At 31.4% G+C, this 19,180-nt stretch overlaps 1 protein-coding gene across 1 annotated transcript in view; it reads left to right on the top strand.

The window, feature by feature from the left end:
* ENPEP (glutamyl aminopeptidase) overlaps positions 1–19,180 on the top strand; it is a 104,253-nt gene that overhangs the window by 63,777 nt on the left and 21,296 nt on the right. The window contains exons 11-13 of the mRNA XM_031941818.1: positions 12,878–12,957; positions 16,970–17,097; positions 17,227–17,282. Coding sequence (XP_031797678.1) covers positions 12,878–12,957; positions 16,970–17,097; positions 17,227–17,282 — 264 coding nt within the window. The remainder of the gene's footprint in view (positions 1–12,877; positions 12,958–16,969; positions 17,098–17,226; positions 17,283–19,180) is intronic.

The following is a 19,180-nucleotide window of genomic DNA, read 5'->3' as shown; positions in this document are numbered from 1 at the left end:
ATTGGACAGACTTTGGGGAGAATTTATTAATAGATACAACTGTCATAGCTAGGCAGTTCAGTGTTGACTTGGTGTCAGGAAGACACCAAATCTGTGTTCAAATTGGGCCTCAGAAAAGCAAACCATTCCAGGATCTGTGTAAAGAATACCCCAATTGGGATCAGAAAGGTTCAGGTAAAACTAAACAATAAACTGTTACTTTGATAAATGGCCCCCTGGGAACCTCCCCTATTCACTGATATATTTTATTAAAGAAGCCTGAGCAGGACTATCTTGCAGATGGACTCTTTTGGGACTAACTCAACAACAAAAATAACAAAAACTATGCCCCAGCTAGCTGGGACTGAGCTCAGAATCTATGTATTTTTAAAAATATATGTATAACATAGTTTTAACATTAATTTTGATAAGATTTTGTATTCCAAATTTTTTCTCCCTCCTTTATTTCCCCCTTCCCAAGACAGCAAGCAACCTGATATAGGTTATATGTACAATCATTTTAAACATTTGGATATTTATCATGTTATACAAGGAAAATCAGACCAAAAGGGGAAAAACCATTAGAAACAAAAGGGAAGCAAGCAAGTAAGCAAACAAACAAAAAAAGGTGAAGATATTATACTTCAATCCACAGTCAGTGTCCATAGTTCTCTGTTTGGATGCAGTTAGCATTTTTCTTCCTAAGTCTATTGAAATTGGCCTGGTTCAATGAATTGCTGAGAACTAAGTCCATTATAGTTGTTCATTGTATAATCTTGTTAGTGCTCACTTCATTCATCAGTTCTTGTAAGATTTTCCAGGCTTTTCTGAAATCAGCCCTATCTTCATTTCCTATAGAAAAATAATCCATCAAACTCATATACCATAACTTAATTAGCCATTCCCCTATTCAGGGGCATCTACTAAATTTTCATTCATTGCCAGTACAAAAAGATCTGCTACAAACCATTTTGCATAAATTGGTCATTTTCTCTCTTTTATAATCTCTGTGGGCTACAGACCCAGAAGTGACACTGTTGGATCAAACGGTATGCAGAGTTTTGTAGTCCTTTGGATATGGTTCCAAATTGCTCTCCAGAATGACTGGATCATTTCACAGCTTCACTAACAATTTTGCTCTTTAAACATTGGTTTGGGAGAACAGAAGCAATAAGAAATGGTGTTGAATGAACTATGCTTTAATGTTAAAATTGAAGATATTGTTAGCTGCAAAATATTTCTCTAAAAAGTCCACATGAATTCCATTTGTATCTAGGAAGAATAAGAAGTTGACAAAGAGTTTTCTTTCTTTGATATTTGCTTGCTCTCCTAAATGGTCAACAAGCTAAGATCATAAATTCAGAGTAGGAAAAGATCTCAGAATGTATCCAGTCTAATAACTTTATTTTAACAGATGAGGAAACTGAGGTCAGGTTAAGGTAAGTTACCTAGCCCTCATTCATACAGAAAATGACAAAGTCTCATTTGACCTTAGGTCCTCCAGATCCAGAACTTCTCATGAGATGTTGAAGTCCTTTCAAAATAAACATATTAACATTACCAAAAAGTCTTTGGATTTCTAAAATTTCATAGAGCTTCTGGCTTATGTAAACTTTAACTAAATCCTGTTGGGATAGTAAAAGTGTGAAGGGGAGCTGAAACCCTGCAATTTCACAGTATAATATAATTCTAGTGAAATACATAGATTAGTTTTCCTATTCAGATAAAAATAAAAGGGAAAACCACAATAATTAGGTTACAACAAATAGGATTACGTAAGCTTCTTTTCTAAAACAGGAAATAATTTCAGTGATGTTACTTTCTGTCAGACTTTCTTGATTTAACATTTGCTAGGCTTTGGCTTCCTCCATCTTCAAGAACAGCACAAAATATTTGGATGACAAACTTAGATATATGGTGACTTCTTAATCATGTCCATTCATCTCATATTTTTCATGGATTATTATTATACTCTAAGAGTCAAATGGAACATAAATAATTCCAAGGGAATTTGAATATACAAAGTTCTAGAAAATAATTTCACTTGAAAAAGATTTACTTGAATAGGGGCATAGGTGGTGAGTTCCTTTTCCCAAAGAACTAAAAATTTCTTTATAGGGATTATTAAGATGCCTTACATGGGAGAGGGAGAATAAAAGAATAGACATCCTATTTCTAGCTCTCAATTGATCTAGAAAGTAGATCACACAAGCAATATAGAACTCAATTTGAAACCATAATTACTAACAAGGTTCACTGCTATGTGGTATCAAGGTTCAAGGCAAGAAAAACAAATGTACAATTATGAAATTTACTCCTCCCAGAGGCACCTAATAAGTATCTTTCTATGGGATTGGAATAACTAGATATTGGTTCTTTGAGGGCACTTTTATTTGCACTTACACTTGCCAGTATATAGTAGGCACTTCATAAAAATTTGTCTATAGTGTTCTTGTTAGTGGTAATGGAGTGACAGCTTAGTCCACATCCCAAATAATGTAAAGTTGTGTGGAGTCTTGAACAGAAGATTAGACTGACAGCCAGAATGACCTAGATTCAAGTTTTCTGACACTTATAAGCTGTGTGGTCATAGACAAATCACATAAACTGCCTAAGCTTTAGATTCCTCAACTGTAAAATGATGAGGTTAGACAGGAATGACCAAGGATTCCCCATTTTGGCTCTAAATATATGATTAGGTTGCAGGAAAATGCAATCAGGAAAATTGGAATCAAAATGCAATGCAGGAAAATCTCATAGTAACAACTTGCTGAAGTCTAACTGACACAGTATTATTTTACCCTTCAATTTTAGAAAATTGGCAGTTTACTCTAATATAATGAAGGGAACATATAACTCAGGGTTTACTAATGTATAATTATGCCTAATCTTATTTTTTTTCCCTTTTGGAAAAGGGCAGGTGTGGTAGGGTAGGTAACTTACCTTCCTTCTGATTATACATATGCTATAATATAAACATGGATCTGACTTACTTTTAAGTGAAAATTCAACTTTCTATTCCTGCATCTATCAACAGTAAAACAGCATAACTATGTCAATGATTTATTTGATTCCCTTGTCAACAGCACGTTTTGGGCCCATTTGTAATTCCTGTTTCATGCTCACAAAAATTAGCTTGGCCATATTATAGATTGCCAAAGTACTTTGCATAGTTAGTACCTAACATTGATTTTCTTTTTTTTTCTCTCATACACATCATCATAGGATCAGTTTTTTGTTATTTTTCATTGCTTTCATGTCATTAATGTTAAACATTTTCCTAATATAGATGCAATGAAGAAATCGTATAATCTTTTAGCCAGCATGATTCTTCTTCTAAAAATATAAAAACTCCAAAAAGACTTTTGATAATAAATAACAAATAACACCACCACTAAATAACAACAATAATGATGATAGTTTTTTCACTACTACTTCCAAAGGAATCTAATTGATAGCTTTATGCTGGATGATACTTTTTATAGCATTTATATTGTGCTTTAAGGTTTGAAAAGTGTTTTACAAATATTATCTCATTTACTCATTACAATAATCATAGGAAGTAAGTGCTACTATTGTCCCCATTTTATCACTTAGCAAACTGAGGCAGACAGTGACTAAGTGACTTATCCAGGATCACACAGTTAGAAAATATCTGAGGTAGGATTGGAAATCTGATCATCCCAACTCCAGATCTAGTGGTCTATATATTAGGCCATCTAGTTGCATTTTTTGAGGTCATCTATTTAAATCCTCTCATTTTTCAGGTGATGAAGCCAAGATTCAGAGAAGTTACATGAATTGATTTTGTCCAAGATTATAGAGCCAGTTAATACCCCAGTCTACATTCTCAAGCTAGAGCACTTTGCATTTTAATCACAGCTGCTTTCTTGTCTTCTACCTTTCCCAAGTCCCAGAACTAGATCTAGAGATTACATTCAGTTCTGTTCTCGCTATTTGAATCTCAAGTATTCTTACACACAGATCACACACACAGACACTCCATGGACTTCTATTTGGTTCTAAGTTTCTATGCGACAATGCATTTTCATTATTCACTGAATTCATTATTTTATATCATCACATCTATAACTAATCTGTCCTTCAAAGGACTCTCTAATCAATTTTTGTTTTATCAAGGCTTAGAATATGGAATCATGTCAACGTTTACATTTTTCTCTAACATCTGCTTTTAATTGCTAACATTCATACATTGTTTTTATTTTCTTTAGACTGTTTCAGGGGCATATGTCACTTCAATCATCACTTATCAGAAAAGTCAATACTTATTATGCCCAGAAAACTGATGAGAACCATCACTACTATTTTCCAGCTTAATATTTTCACTGGAAAATACATTAGCATTGGTTTCCAACCAAAATCAGTGAGATCACTAGAGAGTTAAGCTTTTCTGCACATCCATTTTCCCCCATTCAGAAGGTCAACTAGATATTTTCAACAAAGAAGTCTTTCTTTTCCTAATTTCATCAAATACATAAGAGCAATCTGTGCTTGACTCTCTTATGACATATACTTCATCATGATAAAAAATCCTATTGCTATCTTTATCATTCATTTCCAGAATGATTTTTGATTTAATATACATTACTGGGTTGTGAATGAAGATGTTATATGTGGAAAGCACCTCAGAGATTATCTTTTTTGTAAAAAGAGAAAGTAAAGTTCTATGCTTATCCTAATAATGTTAAAAATTATGATATTTATCTTATTTGATGAAAATAAATGACATTTGAATGGGTAAATTATTTGCATTGAATATAAGTTCCTTAAGAGCTGTGATTTTTTTAAAAAATTGTCTTTATCCTCAAGCTCTAGCACAGTGCCTGGAGTTGAGTAAGTGCTTAATGAGTAATTGTTGATTGATTGAATGACATTAAAACTTCCACTAAAATGATATTCTAATACTTTGTGAAATGAAGGTGATCCTATATTCTTAAAGACCATGCCTATGAAATGGAAATTCTAGGTGGCACTTCCAAATTGAAAAGACTTTGAGCATCTTGTAATAGATTGAATGAATGTCTATTGTCTGGGGACCATCCCAGGAAGTTCAAAGAGGCCACACACATACACACTTTAGGCATGGGGAGATGAATTTATCAAGCACAGCAATTTCCAAAGACCATATACTAAGTTGTATAATTGCAAATTTCACCTGTAGATACCATACAGGGAAACTACAAGTTACAGATCCTCTAAACCAAGTAAAATGTAACGTGAAAAGATCTTAAGTTTCATTGTATCACTAAAATGCTATAACAAAAAAACAAAAATTTTGTTATTAAAAATAATTCCTTTTCCAAGTTTAATGAGTGCTCTTTTATATATCAGTGAAGTTTTTAAACATTCATAATGAATAATCAACAATACTGATGAACAAAGTGTCTGTGTTGACACTTCAAGCCTTGGACAAATAATTTACTTAACTGATAGTTTTTGCTTCATCAGAAGTTGCTGGTATATTAATTGATGATGGAACTTGGAAAAATGATCAGCTATGTTCTAGTTTTGGAGAGCCAGGTAGTGCAATAGTTAGATTGCTGAGCCTGGAATTAGGAAGACTTATCTTCCTGAGACCAAATTGGCCTTGGGCACTTACTAGCTGTTATAACCCTGGGCAAATTATTTAGCCCTGTTTGTCTCAGTTGAGCTAGAAAAGGAAATGGAAAATAATTAATATCTCTGTCAAGAAAAGCTCAAATGGGATCACAAAGAGTTGGATAAGATTGAAACAACTTAACAACAACCATACATTCTAATTTCTCTTCTGTTCCCCATTGGGTCATTTTCATATATTTTCAATCAATGTCTGATGATTTAATTGCCATCACTGATATTAGCAAAGAATTAGCAAAGAAACATAGATGACATAAACATTGGAAATGGAAAAGAAAATATAATAAATTCATTAATTCATAATTTTTAATATGCAGTTTTGAGTTCCAACTTGTGATTTGATTGGCAAGGAACCCCAGTTGAGGAAACTCCCTTTACTATATACTCTGCAACATAGAATCATTGATTTGGAGCTGGAAAGAATCTTGGAGGTTTTTTCCAAGTCCCTGCTAAAATTTTACCTTATATAGAAAGCCTTTCTCAATCCCTCTTAAATTCAGTTCCTACGTACCTCTGTTCATTATTTCCTATTTTTCCTGGACATAGCTTGTTTGCAATTGTTTGCATCTTATCTTCTCTATTAGTTATATTTTGAGCTCCTTGAGATCAGGGACTATTTTTTATCTCTTTTACCCCCAACACTTAGGACTGTGTCTGTACATAGTAGCTATTTAATAAATTCTTGTTGATTGATTTGCCATCAAATATAATCACCTTATTTTATAAATGAAGGAACTTGGGCTAAGAGAGATTTTTCTAGAGTCACCTAGCTAGCTAGTAGGTATCTCAGGCAGAATTTGAATTCCCTCATTCACTCACCCACTGGGTCACATAGCTGACGCTTATTATTAATATTTTTTTTTTAAAGAGAATTACTTAAAACCATGAGATTAAGCTAGAATGGAGAAATCTGGTCTTGGAGTTAGAAATACCTCAAGTCAAATCTACTCTCTGACATTTATGGGCTATGGGACCTTAGACAAGTATTTGTCCAATACCTCTCAGTATTTCAAGCACCTCTCTAAGGTAATAATTTGCAGGGAAGCTGCTGACTTGCTGATGGAAACTTCAACTAGCAATTCCCTTTCTCAATAAAGTTGCAAGTCCAGTCCAACCTTGGAAAGAATCGTCTTGATCATATCTCAAAAACAGAATGTATAAGCAAAGTATATACACTTATGTGTATGTAATTCAAATTTTTTTTATTTAATATTTTCTCCAGTTACATGTAAAACATTTTTTGTTTGTTCATTATTTATTTATTAAGGCTTTTTATTTTTAAAACATATGCATGGATAATTTTTCAACATTAATCCTTGCAAAACCTTTTGTTATAATTTTCCCCTCTCTTCCCTCACCCCTCCCTTAGATGCAAGTATTTCAACATATATTAAATATGGTAAAAATAAATGTTAAAATCTAATACATGCATATGTATTAATACAATTATCTTGCTGCACAAGAAAAATCTAATCAAAAAGGAATAAAATGAGAAAGAAAACAAAATTCAAGCAAATCCCAACAAAAAGAGTGAAAATGCTACGTTGTGATCTACCCTCAGTACCCACAGTCCTCTCTCTGGGTGTAGATGCTCTCTTCATCACAAGATCATTGGAACTGGCCTGAATCATCTCATTGTAAAACAATTTTTTTTTAAATTTATTTTTGAAACTTTGAATTTCAGATTCTCTCCTTTCCTCCTTTTCTTCTCTTCCACTGAGAAGTTATACAAAACATTTCCGTGAAAGTCATATTGTAAAAGAAAACATAGATCTCTTTCCTGCCCTCCCTCAAAAACCACCCTCAACGGAAAAAAGATTTAAAAAAGAATGCTTCAATCTATAGTCAGATACAATTCTTTCTCTGGGTTTGGGTAGCATTTTTCATCATAAGTTCTTTCAGAGTAGCCCTGAATCATTGTATTACTGATCATCCTATAACATTATTATTTTATATACAGTGTGTTTCACTTTGCATGAATTCATGGAGGACTTTTTGAGGTTTTTCTTAGAGCATCCTGCTCATAATTTCTTATAGAGCAATAGGATTCCATCATAATCACATACCACAATTTATTTAGTCATTCCCCAATTCATGGGCATCATCCCAATTTATAATTCTTGGTCTCAAGAAAAGAACTATAAATATTTTTGTACATATAGGTCTTTACCTCTTAAAAAAAACTTGGGATATATGGCTAGTAATAGGATTGTTAGATCAAAGGATATGCATGATTTTATATTTCTTTTAGCATAATTGCAAATTGCTCTATAATATAGTTGAATCAATTTATCAACAATACATTAATGTCTCATTTTCCCCACATTCCTTCCATTTGTCATTTTCTTTTTCTGGCCCTCTAATCAATTTAATAGGTATGAGGTAGTACCTTACACTTATTTTAACTTGCATTTCTCCAATCAATAGTGAATTAGAGTGATTTTTTTTCCATATGACTATAAATATAAGCAGATATGTTTTGCAATAGGTTTTGGTGGCACACATGTAAAGCTAGTGACAATCAATACTTTCATATTACCCTTTAAATTTTATGAGTGGGAATTCATTAATTTACTGATTGTTCTTTTTTATTGAGAACATTTGCTAACATATTTATAATACATTAATGCATACATATGTTCATTGCACAATTGGTATAAGAAAAACTTGTGTCAAATCACAAATCGTTTCCTGCCTTGTGGTAGTCATTAAGCTCCTGAACTGATTTCTAGTGCCTTCTCTCTGAGAAGTGCTTTGGTACATAGCAGACACTTAATAAATGTTTGTTGGTTAATTAGTTTAGATTACTTCCCATTAATACTTTATATCTTTCTGTATGACTTGCATGAATGTTGTTTCCCCCATTAGAATGTAGTACCCAGAGGGCTCTGATTGTATTCTTGCCTTCTTTCCTTGTAATGTTTCTACTTAGCAGGGTACCTGCCATGTAATACATGTTTGTTGATTGACTGATCTATGCAATAATTTTAAAAAAAGTAAGCCCATCATCTGCTGGGAAATTTCTATTTTTTTTTTTTTCTTATTTTGGATTTAAGTTTTAAATAAATAAATAAAAATAGGACCACCATGTGTATCTTTGTAATAAGTGAGGAATAGTTTTCTATTTATTGTTCCCATAAGTTAATTAATTGCTTCAGTCCAAAATAATCTTGGATGACTGAGAGAATATGTTCAACCAAAGGGCTAATTATTCTTCAAGAAGTACACTTGAGGGGACAAGAGAACAATGCATCCATCACTGCTATCTTTAATCCCCTTTTAAGAATGCCAAGATTTTTTGCTGTGATTTTGAGAACCCTGGTTATTTTAGAAGTAATACAGCCAAATCATGTATGGAGCACTAATGATAATACAAGCTATCTGTCCTGTTGTTCTGTGAAAAATGATTATTTTTCTTTTTCGCTAAGACAATTGGGGTTAAGTAACTTGCCTAAGGTCACACAGCTAAGATGTATTAAGTGTCTGAGGTCACATTTGAACTCAGGTCCTCCTGACTTCAGGGCTAACAAAAAAAATAATAAAATAAATTATTTTATACATGTGTGTGTATATATATATATATATATATATATGAATTAAAGAATAAAATAAAAACATTGCAAAATCCAAAGTCTAACAGTAGATCAAAATGAGATGCCTAGTATCCCAATTATCTTGTCTGCTACTGAAGTTGTATGAGAATTCATCTATCTTGTTGAGTTGCTGTGAGGATCAAGTGAGAGAATATTTGTAAAGTAATGAGCATAGTACTTAACATGTAATAATTAGTCATCATGTAAATGTTTATTGCTTTCTCCTCAGTCCATAGAACATGAATCTGAGTACATATTGAAGGATACAATTTTGACTTTCTTCATTTATTTTGCTATCCTTTTTTTTTTTTTTTTTTTTGCAATATGGATAATAAGGGATGTTTTGCATGATTTTACATGTATAATTGATTTTACATTTCTTGCCTTCTTAATGTGGATAGGGCAAAGGCAGGTGGGAGGGAAGGAGACAATTTGGAATTAAAAACTTTTTATGAAGTGAATGTTATTAATAATAAATTTATTTCAAGAAAAGAAATGAGACCAACTAAGATAATTTTTATTTAAACTCTACCAAACAAGTGAATAATTTTCTTAAATAATAACTACACAACAATAACCAAAACAATTTGAACAAGACACATCAAAAAATTGTTTACAAAAGTGGAGAGGTCTATGAAATCAATATAGGATCTTTTCATTCATAAACTATAGAAACTATAAAGTATATATAACTATATACAAACTATATATAAACCATAACTATATATATAAACTATAAACTATGTATAACTATATGAACTATAGAAAAATATAGAAAACCCAGACTTACTAATCAAGGCAGACTTATTAAGGAAATAATAGAAATCATGCAGCATATTACTGAATATTGCAGAAATTCAGCACCTTCTGACTATCTAAAATGACACAATTAAGTGGCAAGTTAACATATCAGAGAATTGTTATTCTTTCTAAATTAATGTATGAAAAATCTCTATACCCCAAATACAAACTTCAAAAGATCCTTGAGAATTCAACAACAAAAAATTATAGCAGAACTAAAACATTGTCCCAGATAAAAATGAGTGTTCATCACTGGGATAGAACAATGACCCTCTAAATTTTATTTAAATAATTTTAAAATTATTTTAAAAATTTTAAATTTTAATTTTAAAATTTTAAAAATAAATTTAAAAAATTTTAAAAATAAATAAGAATGTATGCTGCCTGACTAAACACATTGCATTCAGATATATGTAATAAAAGTCTTGAAAATATAGAGAAATGATCAAAAACTTCAAAGTCACATGGAACCAGAAAAAAGTACATCTCATTTTCATTTTGATAAGATTTTCAATGAATGTGAAAGATTCTGAAGATGAGCCGGTCAGTCCTTAATACAGTCATTGAGTACACAAATTTTATCCATTTGTACAGTAGTTTGCTGAACACAATTCATAAAAGAACCATAACTGAGTCATGATTTGTCTAGGGAATATTTTCACCAGATTTTCATCAAATATAAAGATGGGAAGAATGAAATAAAATTACAATGACAATCAGACTAATGATGATAACTAAAATAAGGAATATTCAGAATTATCAAGTACTTTATATACATTGGGCTAATAAAAACTGCCCATAGATACATCTATTGAAGATGTTTTCACAACTTTTAAAAATAAGATTACATTCTAGCAGAAGGTAACAAAAGTCATTGCCCTCTTAATTGTAAAATTTTTCTTTCTTTTTTTTTTTATTATAACTTTTTATTTACAAGTTATATGCATGGATAATTTTACAGCATTTACAATTACCAAACCTTTTGTTCCAGTTTTTCCCCTCATTCCCCCCATCCCCTCCCCCCTATGGCAGGTTGACCAATACATGTTAAATATGTTAAAGTATAAATTAAATATATGTTCTAACAAGTATTAAAAAAATTGGACTTTGAAATAGTATACTATTAGTCTGTGAAGGAAATCAAAAATGCAGGCGGACAAAAATATAGGGATTGGGAATTCTATGTAATGGTTCATAGTCATCTCCCAGAGTTCTTTCACTGGGTGTAGCTGGTTCAATTCAATGGTGCTCTATTAGAACTGATTTGGTTCATCTCATTGCTGGAGATGGCCATGTCCATCAGAATTGATCATCCTATAGTATTGTTGTATAATGTTGTATAATGATCTCCTGGTCCTGCTCACTCAGTTGTATAACTTTTCTATGCTTTTTTTCCTGCTAACTAGGGAAGGATGAAAATTGTCCTTTTCTATTCTTTTAGAAAGTACATTATAATTATGAAAACACTCACACAAATAAACACATGAACACACACACACACACCAGATAATAAAGCAAAATTTTGGTTAGATTTTCAGTCAGTCTAAGAATCCTCTTTAAATGTCTATTTTTGACTCTGTAAAAATGCAGAAAATGAGGGAAACTGATGGCCCCAAATGATAAATATCTAAAATAACCAATTTTTAATACCTTCTATAATGACTTCATTAATTCATTAGGCAACTAAGTGACACAGATGATAAGAGCATGGGGCCTAGAATCAGGAAGTTCTGAATACCCAGATATTCAGTTATTAGTTAGATCAAATAAGGTAATTTTTGTAAAATAAAAATTTCATGACGAAGAAACAGGCAATGCCATGGATTCAGGATCTCAGACCTTTTATTTTTATGTTTTCAATTATAAATAGATAACTTTGTCTGAACTAGACCAGCTGGGATGACTAGTTTCACTAAAAACAAACAATTGCACAATTCCCAGTATATAATAATCACTTAATAAACATTTATTCTCTCATTTTCATTTTTTTAAAAAATATTTCTGTGCAATACAAGTTTTACAATCACATGCTATAATTTTAAAATGATATTTATCTATTTAAAATTTTTACTTTCCTAATTTTGATGAATTTAATTATCAATGAACAAACATTTCAATGTAAGAGATAAAAAAGATGTTTACATGTGAAAATATGACTTGATAGTGTGTAGTTTTAGCTTTTGATGTGTGTGTGTGTTTATTAAGTTTAATAGGTTAGCCGCAAAACTGCTCAGTTTTTGCCTCCCTTTGAACCTTTTTTTCCCCCCCTTCTATTTATTTTTAATTATTTTCTTGTTAGTCTTTTCTTTGCTTACATTAGACTCCTATAAGGGAACCAAAGTTTTATCAAGCTGAGATTATGGAGTGTAAAATTTAAGGTTTTAATTTTATTTTTTGTAGAACGTTTTTATTTCCTCATAGAATTCCATGAGGTCAATGAATAGATTTTTCTAAAGCATCTTGAAGTCTTGAATGATACAATAACTTTAAAGAAATGTATCTGCATGTAAATAAATATCTATCTCTTTAATCTAAAATTATATCTTTCTTCCAAAAGTACAGAGTGTTTTATTCAAAACTTCCTAGCAATCTTTACTTCCGCTTTTTATTTCTGTGGCAAATGTTATTCCCTCATTCTAGATGGAGATATGAAACAGTGAAATGACTTGTCCTCAATCAGGTCATATGCAACAAAACAGAATTGTAAAGAAAATTTTATATCCATGCTTATATCTGTCTTTTCTAAAGATATGAACTACAAAGCAAAGAGGTTTTAAATATGATTGTTTAAGTTTTTAATCTTAATTTCTAAAACTTTTTGATTCTTTGAAATGACAACTCAAGATTTCCTTTTTTTAAATTTTTAGTTACAAATGGAATATCCCAGTTAAATGGTCTGAAGAGAACAACAATAATTTTACATTCTACAATATGTCAGAGAAGGAAGGTAAATATTATTTAATGATTTGATTGTATAAAAAGAGTGTGGATGTGTGAATTTTTGGTTGTATAAAAGTGGGAAGAGGGTGGATGAGTGAATTAATTATTTCTGGTTCTTTAAACAAATATGTGTTAAGGACCCTAAGTGATTTGGTGATTGTTTCAAATGTTTTCTTAAATAAAAGGAACCTTTTCAACTTTGGACACTCCATTCTGACATGGACATATTATATGGTATATAATATATGATTTATATTGTTAGCCAAATGTGTGGTACATAAAACAGTGGAACAATTAATCCAAAGCATTTTCTAAAGAACTTCCTTAATTATAATTTTTGATAATTTTTATGTCACGTGATAGCCTTATTCTTGGTGGGTTTTTTGGTCACCAATATGAACAAAAATAATTACATTTTTGCCTAAATTTATAATTTGTATCTAGTGTCTAGTTTTATAATTTATGTAACAGGAAAAAGTGACTTCTAATATCTATGATTAATATTTAAAACTAACATAAAATCATATAACCAAGATGAAATGTATAATACAAGAGCTGTATGTTAATACTTGAAATTTTCATCTTTTGATTCAGAGTATAATTAATGAAAACTCGCAATGATCCACTTTGCTTTTCTTCATAGAAATATAGAAATTGTCCTATTAGGTCAGATTCCTTCCTGGTCCATCCAGTCTAATGTTCTGTTGCCCTCATTATATCCAGATATGTGCCACTGCAGAATGTGATTGTTCTCTGTAACATGAACTTTAAAGAATTAGATATATACCAGTTTCCCTAAGTAGCCATTTGGTTTCTATCATTCATAAATTTGTGGAAGTGCTTTGGAACCTCCTTATATTTCATATTAGTATCATGCTTTGGACTAATGCATTTCATGAGAAATAAAGTATTTCTTTCTTCTAAGTTCTACATGTAAAAATCATGTAATACTAGTCTTGGATGGTTGCCTGGGGACAATGAGAGGTTAAATCAGATAATCACTAAGCATTTATTAACTATCTCTTATATATCAGGCAATATTCTAAGATTTGAGATACAAATAAAAGTAAAAGTAAGTCCCTGTCTTCAAAGAGCTCAGAGTTTAATGTGGGAGACAACTCTATTGGCAAGTTGTATATAAAATAAATAGAAACTAGTCAATAAAGGGAACTCACTAGAATTAAGAAGGATTAAAAAATGCTTCCTGTACAAAGTGAGATTTTAGGTGGGGATTGAAGGAAGCCAGGGGTTTGAGGAGGTAGAGAATTTCAGGCATGGGATAGAACCAGAGAAAATGACTGAAGTTGGTGAGTATCTTCTTCAATGAATAGCAAAGAGACCAATGTTACTGGATCACATAGTATAATAGGGGGTTGGGATGGTGGTATAAAAGCCTAGAAAGGTGAAGATATGGTTTAGTGTTGAATAACTTTGACAGCTAAATAAAGACACTTCTATACTTGTTCCTCTATACTTTTTTTCTTGGTGATAAGTGATGGAGACAATGTTAATAATGGAAATTAAAGTTTTTTAAGAGTTTTGTGAGAAAACTTTCCCCCCCTAGAGAACCAATTATTGAATAGTTATTGAATAGTTAGCAGAATTCCTACAATTCTTCCAGAACCTCTACTTGGATTTGCAACCTGGAAGTCATCATCAAAAATTAACTCTCACTCATTTCTTCATATCTAATCAGTTATCAAATCATAGTCATTCTACCTCCTCAACATTCACTTCCTTCTCTCTACTCATACACAGCCCCCCTAGTCAGGGGTGAGCAATTATCAAATTTTCAATGTGAGATTTAGACCTTAAAATCTATACAAATTAGGACTTGATTTATTGTTTTTATTGCCCAAACTTTATAAAGTAATAGAGAAAATGTTAATAAGGCAGATCAAACTTTAAAATGTGGCATGCAAACATTTTCACTTGGTTGTTAACTATTTACCCACACGCTCCTGTCCCTGGCCAAGGCTATCTCACTAAGACTATTGCAAAAACCTCCTACTTGATCTCTCTAGCCTATCTCCCACATGATTGACAAATTGTTGTTCCTACAGTACATTTTTGACCATGTTACTCCCCTGCTTAAGAAACTATAATAATTACCTATTACCATTTAGGATAAATTATAAATTTCTCTGCTTGGTTGAAAGCCATTGGAAGTCCTTCATTTCTGATTCCATTTTGTTTTTTCTAACTAATTCCACATTAATTCCTCTTACATACTGATGATGAGTATACATGTTGGACAGTAAGCCACCACTTTTAGTATCATAATTTGAACCTGACATCAGCAGGGTTATTTTTTTGCAAAATATGTTTGGTAAAAGGAACCCATGTTATTTTTTCTGGGAAAAAAAAGTTGACCAATTATCAAGAGTATCTGGCAGTTACTGGATAATCCACTAAAATAATAGTATATAGTTTTATATACTCTATATGTAGGGTCCTCTATAATTACTGAAATAAGCCTTACTAAGGTTATTGTGATTTTTTTCACTTTATAGATCAAATCAGGGAGTAGCTAAAATGTTACTACCTGCTTCCATTGACTTTCAGCATGGTTGTCCATGGTAGAAAGCTTTAAGTAGTCTACAGGAATCATGTCATGAAGGATAATATCCTTTCAGATAACTTAAAATGACGTTGAGTTCCTTCTTCCTCTTCTCCTATTTTTTTCTTCCTATAATAGAAAAATACATAATTTCAAGACTTGGAAACTTTGAAGATGGTATCCCTCATTTTCAGGTGTTGTTATTTTTATTTTTGTTCCTATTAACTCTAGGCATAGAATTAGTGAAGTGTTCACTATTGTCAAAGGGATCTAGTGCCAAAGGTTGCCATTTTTCTGAAATATGTAAAGTTAACTGGAAACTACTTGAAAAGAATCCAATTTTTCCCTTGGAAAAGATGTTTCAAAGTGGAGAACAATATTTTGGTAGGGCAAGGTATTTGTAAGCAAAAGAGCAGGTAGGTGATTTGTGAATAGTGTTAGAATCTTGTGGATACAGTTCAAGTCCTGACAAGGCTTTTTTTAAACAATGTCAGATAATTATCATTTTCTTTTATTTAGGCCCAAATGTATTTCTACTATGTGTATAGAGCAATTGTAACAATCAGGAATAAACTTAATTTGGTAGTTTATTTTAAAAATTCTATATTACCAGTTAAAAATATATTTTTAATAAATATAATGGGATAGACAAATAAGCATGGATAATTTAGAATCATAATTATTGTAAATATTTGTATCTCAGTATGGTTTCAGGTCTCCTTGATAAAATTTTAGATGTAATGCTGATTCTCAAAAGCTTATTCTTCTTAACAGAAACCCCTTTCCACCCATTTGAATATTGATCTTAATAAATAAAATATTTTAAAATATATGTCTACCCTCTCAGCCTATCAGGCTGTTACACTGAATATAACACACCACACACACACACACACACACACACACACACACACAATTTGTCTAATCCGTTATGACTAGAACTAAGTATTTTGCCCCCCAGAAAGCACAAGTTCCAACATCCACCCTTTTAAAAAGTATTCCTACTATCAGGAAGTGAAAGCCATATATTACAGAATACCTATGTATATTAGGCATTTCTTTTTCAACTCACACATTCAAATGACATTCTCCAGTTAGACAGCTAAGTAAGGATTAGGCTTTGGATCAAAATTAGAATTGACTCTGATCTAAAGTTAGTTTGCATACAGACTTATTTTTTTCTCCTCTTTTCTATTCTTTCCTTCTCTGTTACCTTCTCATTTTTCTTTCTCATATTCTCCCTATTCTTTCCTTCCTTCCTTCCTTCCTTCCTTCCTTCCTTCCTTCCTTCCTTCCTTCTTTATTTCTTCTTTTCCTCTGCACTGGATCTAATTTCTAAGGATTTATAATATATAATATAATATAATAATATATAATTATTATATAAAATTAATGTTATATATAATAATATATGATATATGCAAACATGTTTCTCATTAATTTTTATTTACCACTCCAGGAATCATTTTGAACTCTAGTGGAAAAGATTTTCTGAAAATAAACCCAGATCATATTGGATTTTATCGTGTAAATTATGAAGTATCATCTTGGAACATGATAGCTCTGAATCTTTCCAGCAACCACTTGGTGAGTTATCGAAATTGATGAATTATTTTAGTTTTCTTTGATGAGTAAAAGTACTTCCCTTCTCTCTCTCTCTTCCTCTCCACCCCCATCTAAGCATCTATTCCTTACTTTTTCTTCTTTCCCTTTCAGGCATTTTCTTCAAGTGATCGGGCAAGTTTTTTTGATGATGCCTTTGCTTTGTCAAGGTAGGTTTGGTTATTTGGGGAAAAAAAAAAAACCCAACAACAATTAGATGATTCAAGATATTTCATAATAATGTTCATTTTCCCAATAATTTCTGTGAAAGGATATAAAAATAATATACTGTAGTTACTCAATAAATTCTATGTATTTTAGTTTAAATCAACCAAACATATGATCATAATTTATTATCCCCCCCCAACTTCAAGTTCTTTGTCTTCTTTAAGTTTATATTATTATAATAGTCTATAGTATTACAGATTCATTTTAAATAATTTAGAACTTGAGGAGACCTTAAAGTTCATCTCATCCAATTCTTTCATATCATAGATAAAAAAGGTTTCATCTGTGGTTTATCCAATGAATCCACATTGTAATGAGGCAGGTATGTCACTGTAATCAAGTACGTGTCTTACAGTGGGGGGCCAAAAAACTAGAGAGAAGTATAACTCCTGGTTTCTTATCTAGGTGATTGAGAAATACCTCATAAATGTCTAGATTTTGCTTACTACTCCATTCTGTTTTACACTAGCTGTACTAAATTCCCAAGGCTTCAGATGATCAGAATATACTCACATAAAAATTTGCCCAGAATTCCAAAGGTAATATTATCGAGATAATATATTTCACCTTCTTACTCCTTAGCTTTTGAGCCCTCATCAAATATATTCCAAAAATCCAAAGATTATAAAAAGATCTTAAGCTATTAAAACTTAAAGATGAACTAAGACCCTTGGGATATTTTGTATTTTTCTATAAATCCAAATAGTTAGCATTTGTATAATAAGACAAAAAAAATTAGAAATACCAATATATTAAAGCAAATACACAAATAATAAAACATTATAATATACTATAAAAAGCTGGATCACATTTCCAACAATGCACTCAAAAGCATTGATGAAAAGTAGGCACATATTTATAGGAACATGAGGAAGGAAAATTCATGTGTTTAGGGCAACAGCTCTAAACTGCAGGTTTCAATGTTTCTACCTTATTCAAAAACATGAACCATGTTAAACTACTTCTGCTCTTTACTTGAATATTACTGCTTACCATTAGGAAAATTATCTTTCTTTCTCTAGTTAAAAATAGCCTCTACAAGCTCTTTCAATTAAATTCACCCTTACTCTTAAAAGGATATGAAAATGATATGATATGATATGAAAATGTTAGTTCTTAATATAAACAGCAAATTTCTCTAAACCAAAAATTGCCAAGCCCCTTAAACTATCTGTATAAAACAATCCAGCTAATTCTCTAATTCTCCACACCCTGGATTTTATGTTGTTCAATCAGAATAAAAGGAACCAAGGATAAATCCTTATGAGAAGTTTTTTTTTTTTTTTTTTTTTTCCCTAGCTCTAGATGGTGCTTAAAAGCCATAGCTGTCAAGGAGATCTTAAATAATGATGTCAATTCTCTTTGACCAATAAGAAATCACTCAGCTGAAGCCTTCTTTCATCTGATTGCTTTTAGTGCCATAGTTTCATAGGAGCAGTTTTTCAGTTTCCTTTCTGTGTCTCTCCTCTTTTTGTTCCTCTTTCATTGTTTTTTTTTTTCCCCTCAACCATTTCCTTGATATTATTTCAGTGTTTACTAGCTTTCATTAGAGCTTCCTGATTCGCCATGACTCATTTTTTTTTTTACTTAGAAAGTAAAGTTTTCCCTCTCAGATCAATAATCTTGTTTCAATCATATCTTGGCTTCCAAATGTTTATAACATTTATCATTTTCTTAGATTTAATCTCTGTAGTCATAAAACATGTATATACAAATAAAGAGAGATGCCATTCATTCCACCTCTTAAAGCTCTCCAAGGCAACCTGCCTCTTTGGTGCCCTTGAAATGATTTGTTTACGCTGAAATTTCTCTAGTTTTCAGTAAATAAAATATTTTTTAA

Source organism: Sarcophilus harrisii, chromosome 6 (assembly GCF_902635505.1).
Source record: "Sarcophilus harrisii chromosome 6, mSarHar1.11, whole genome shotgun sequence".
Classification (NCBI taxonomy): Eukaryota; Metazoa; Chordata; class Mammalia; order Dasyuromorphia; family Dasyuridae; genus Sarcophilus; species Sarcophilus harrisii.
The sequence above is the reverse complement of the archived record's forward strand: the minus strand, read 5'-3'. Positions and strand labels throughout refer to the sequence as shown.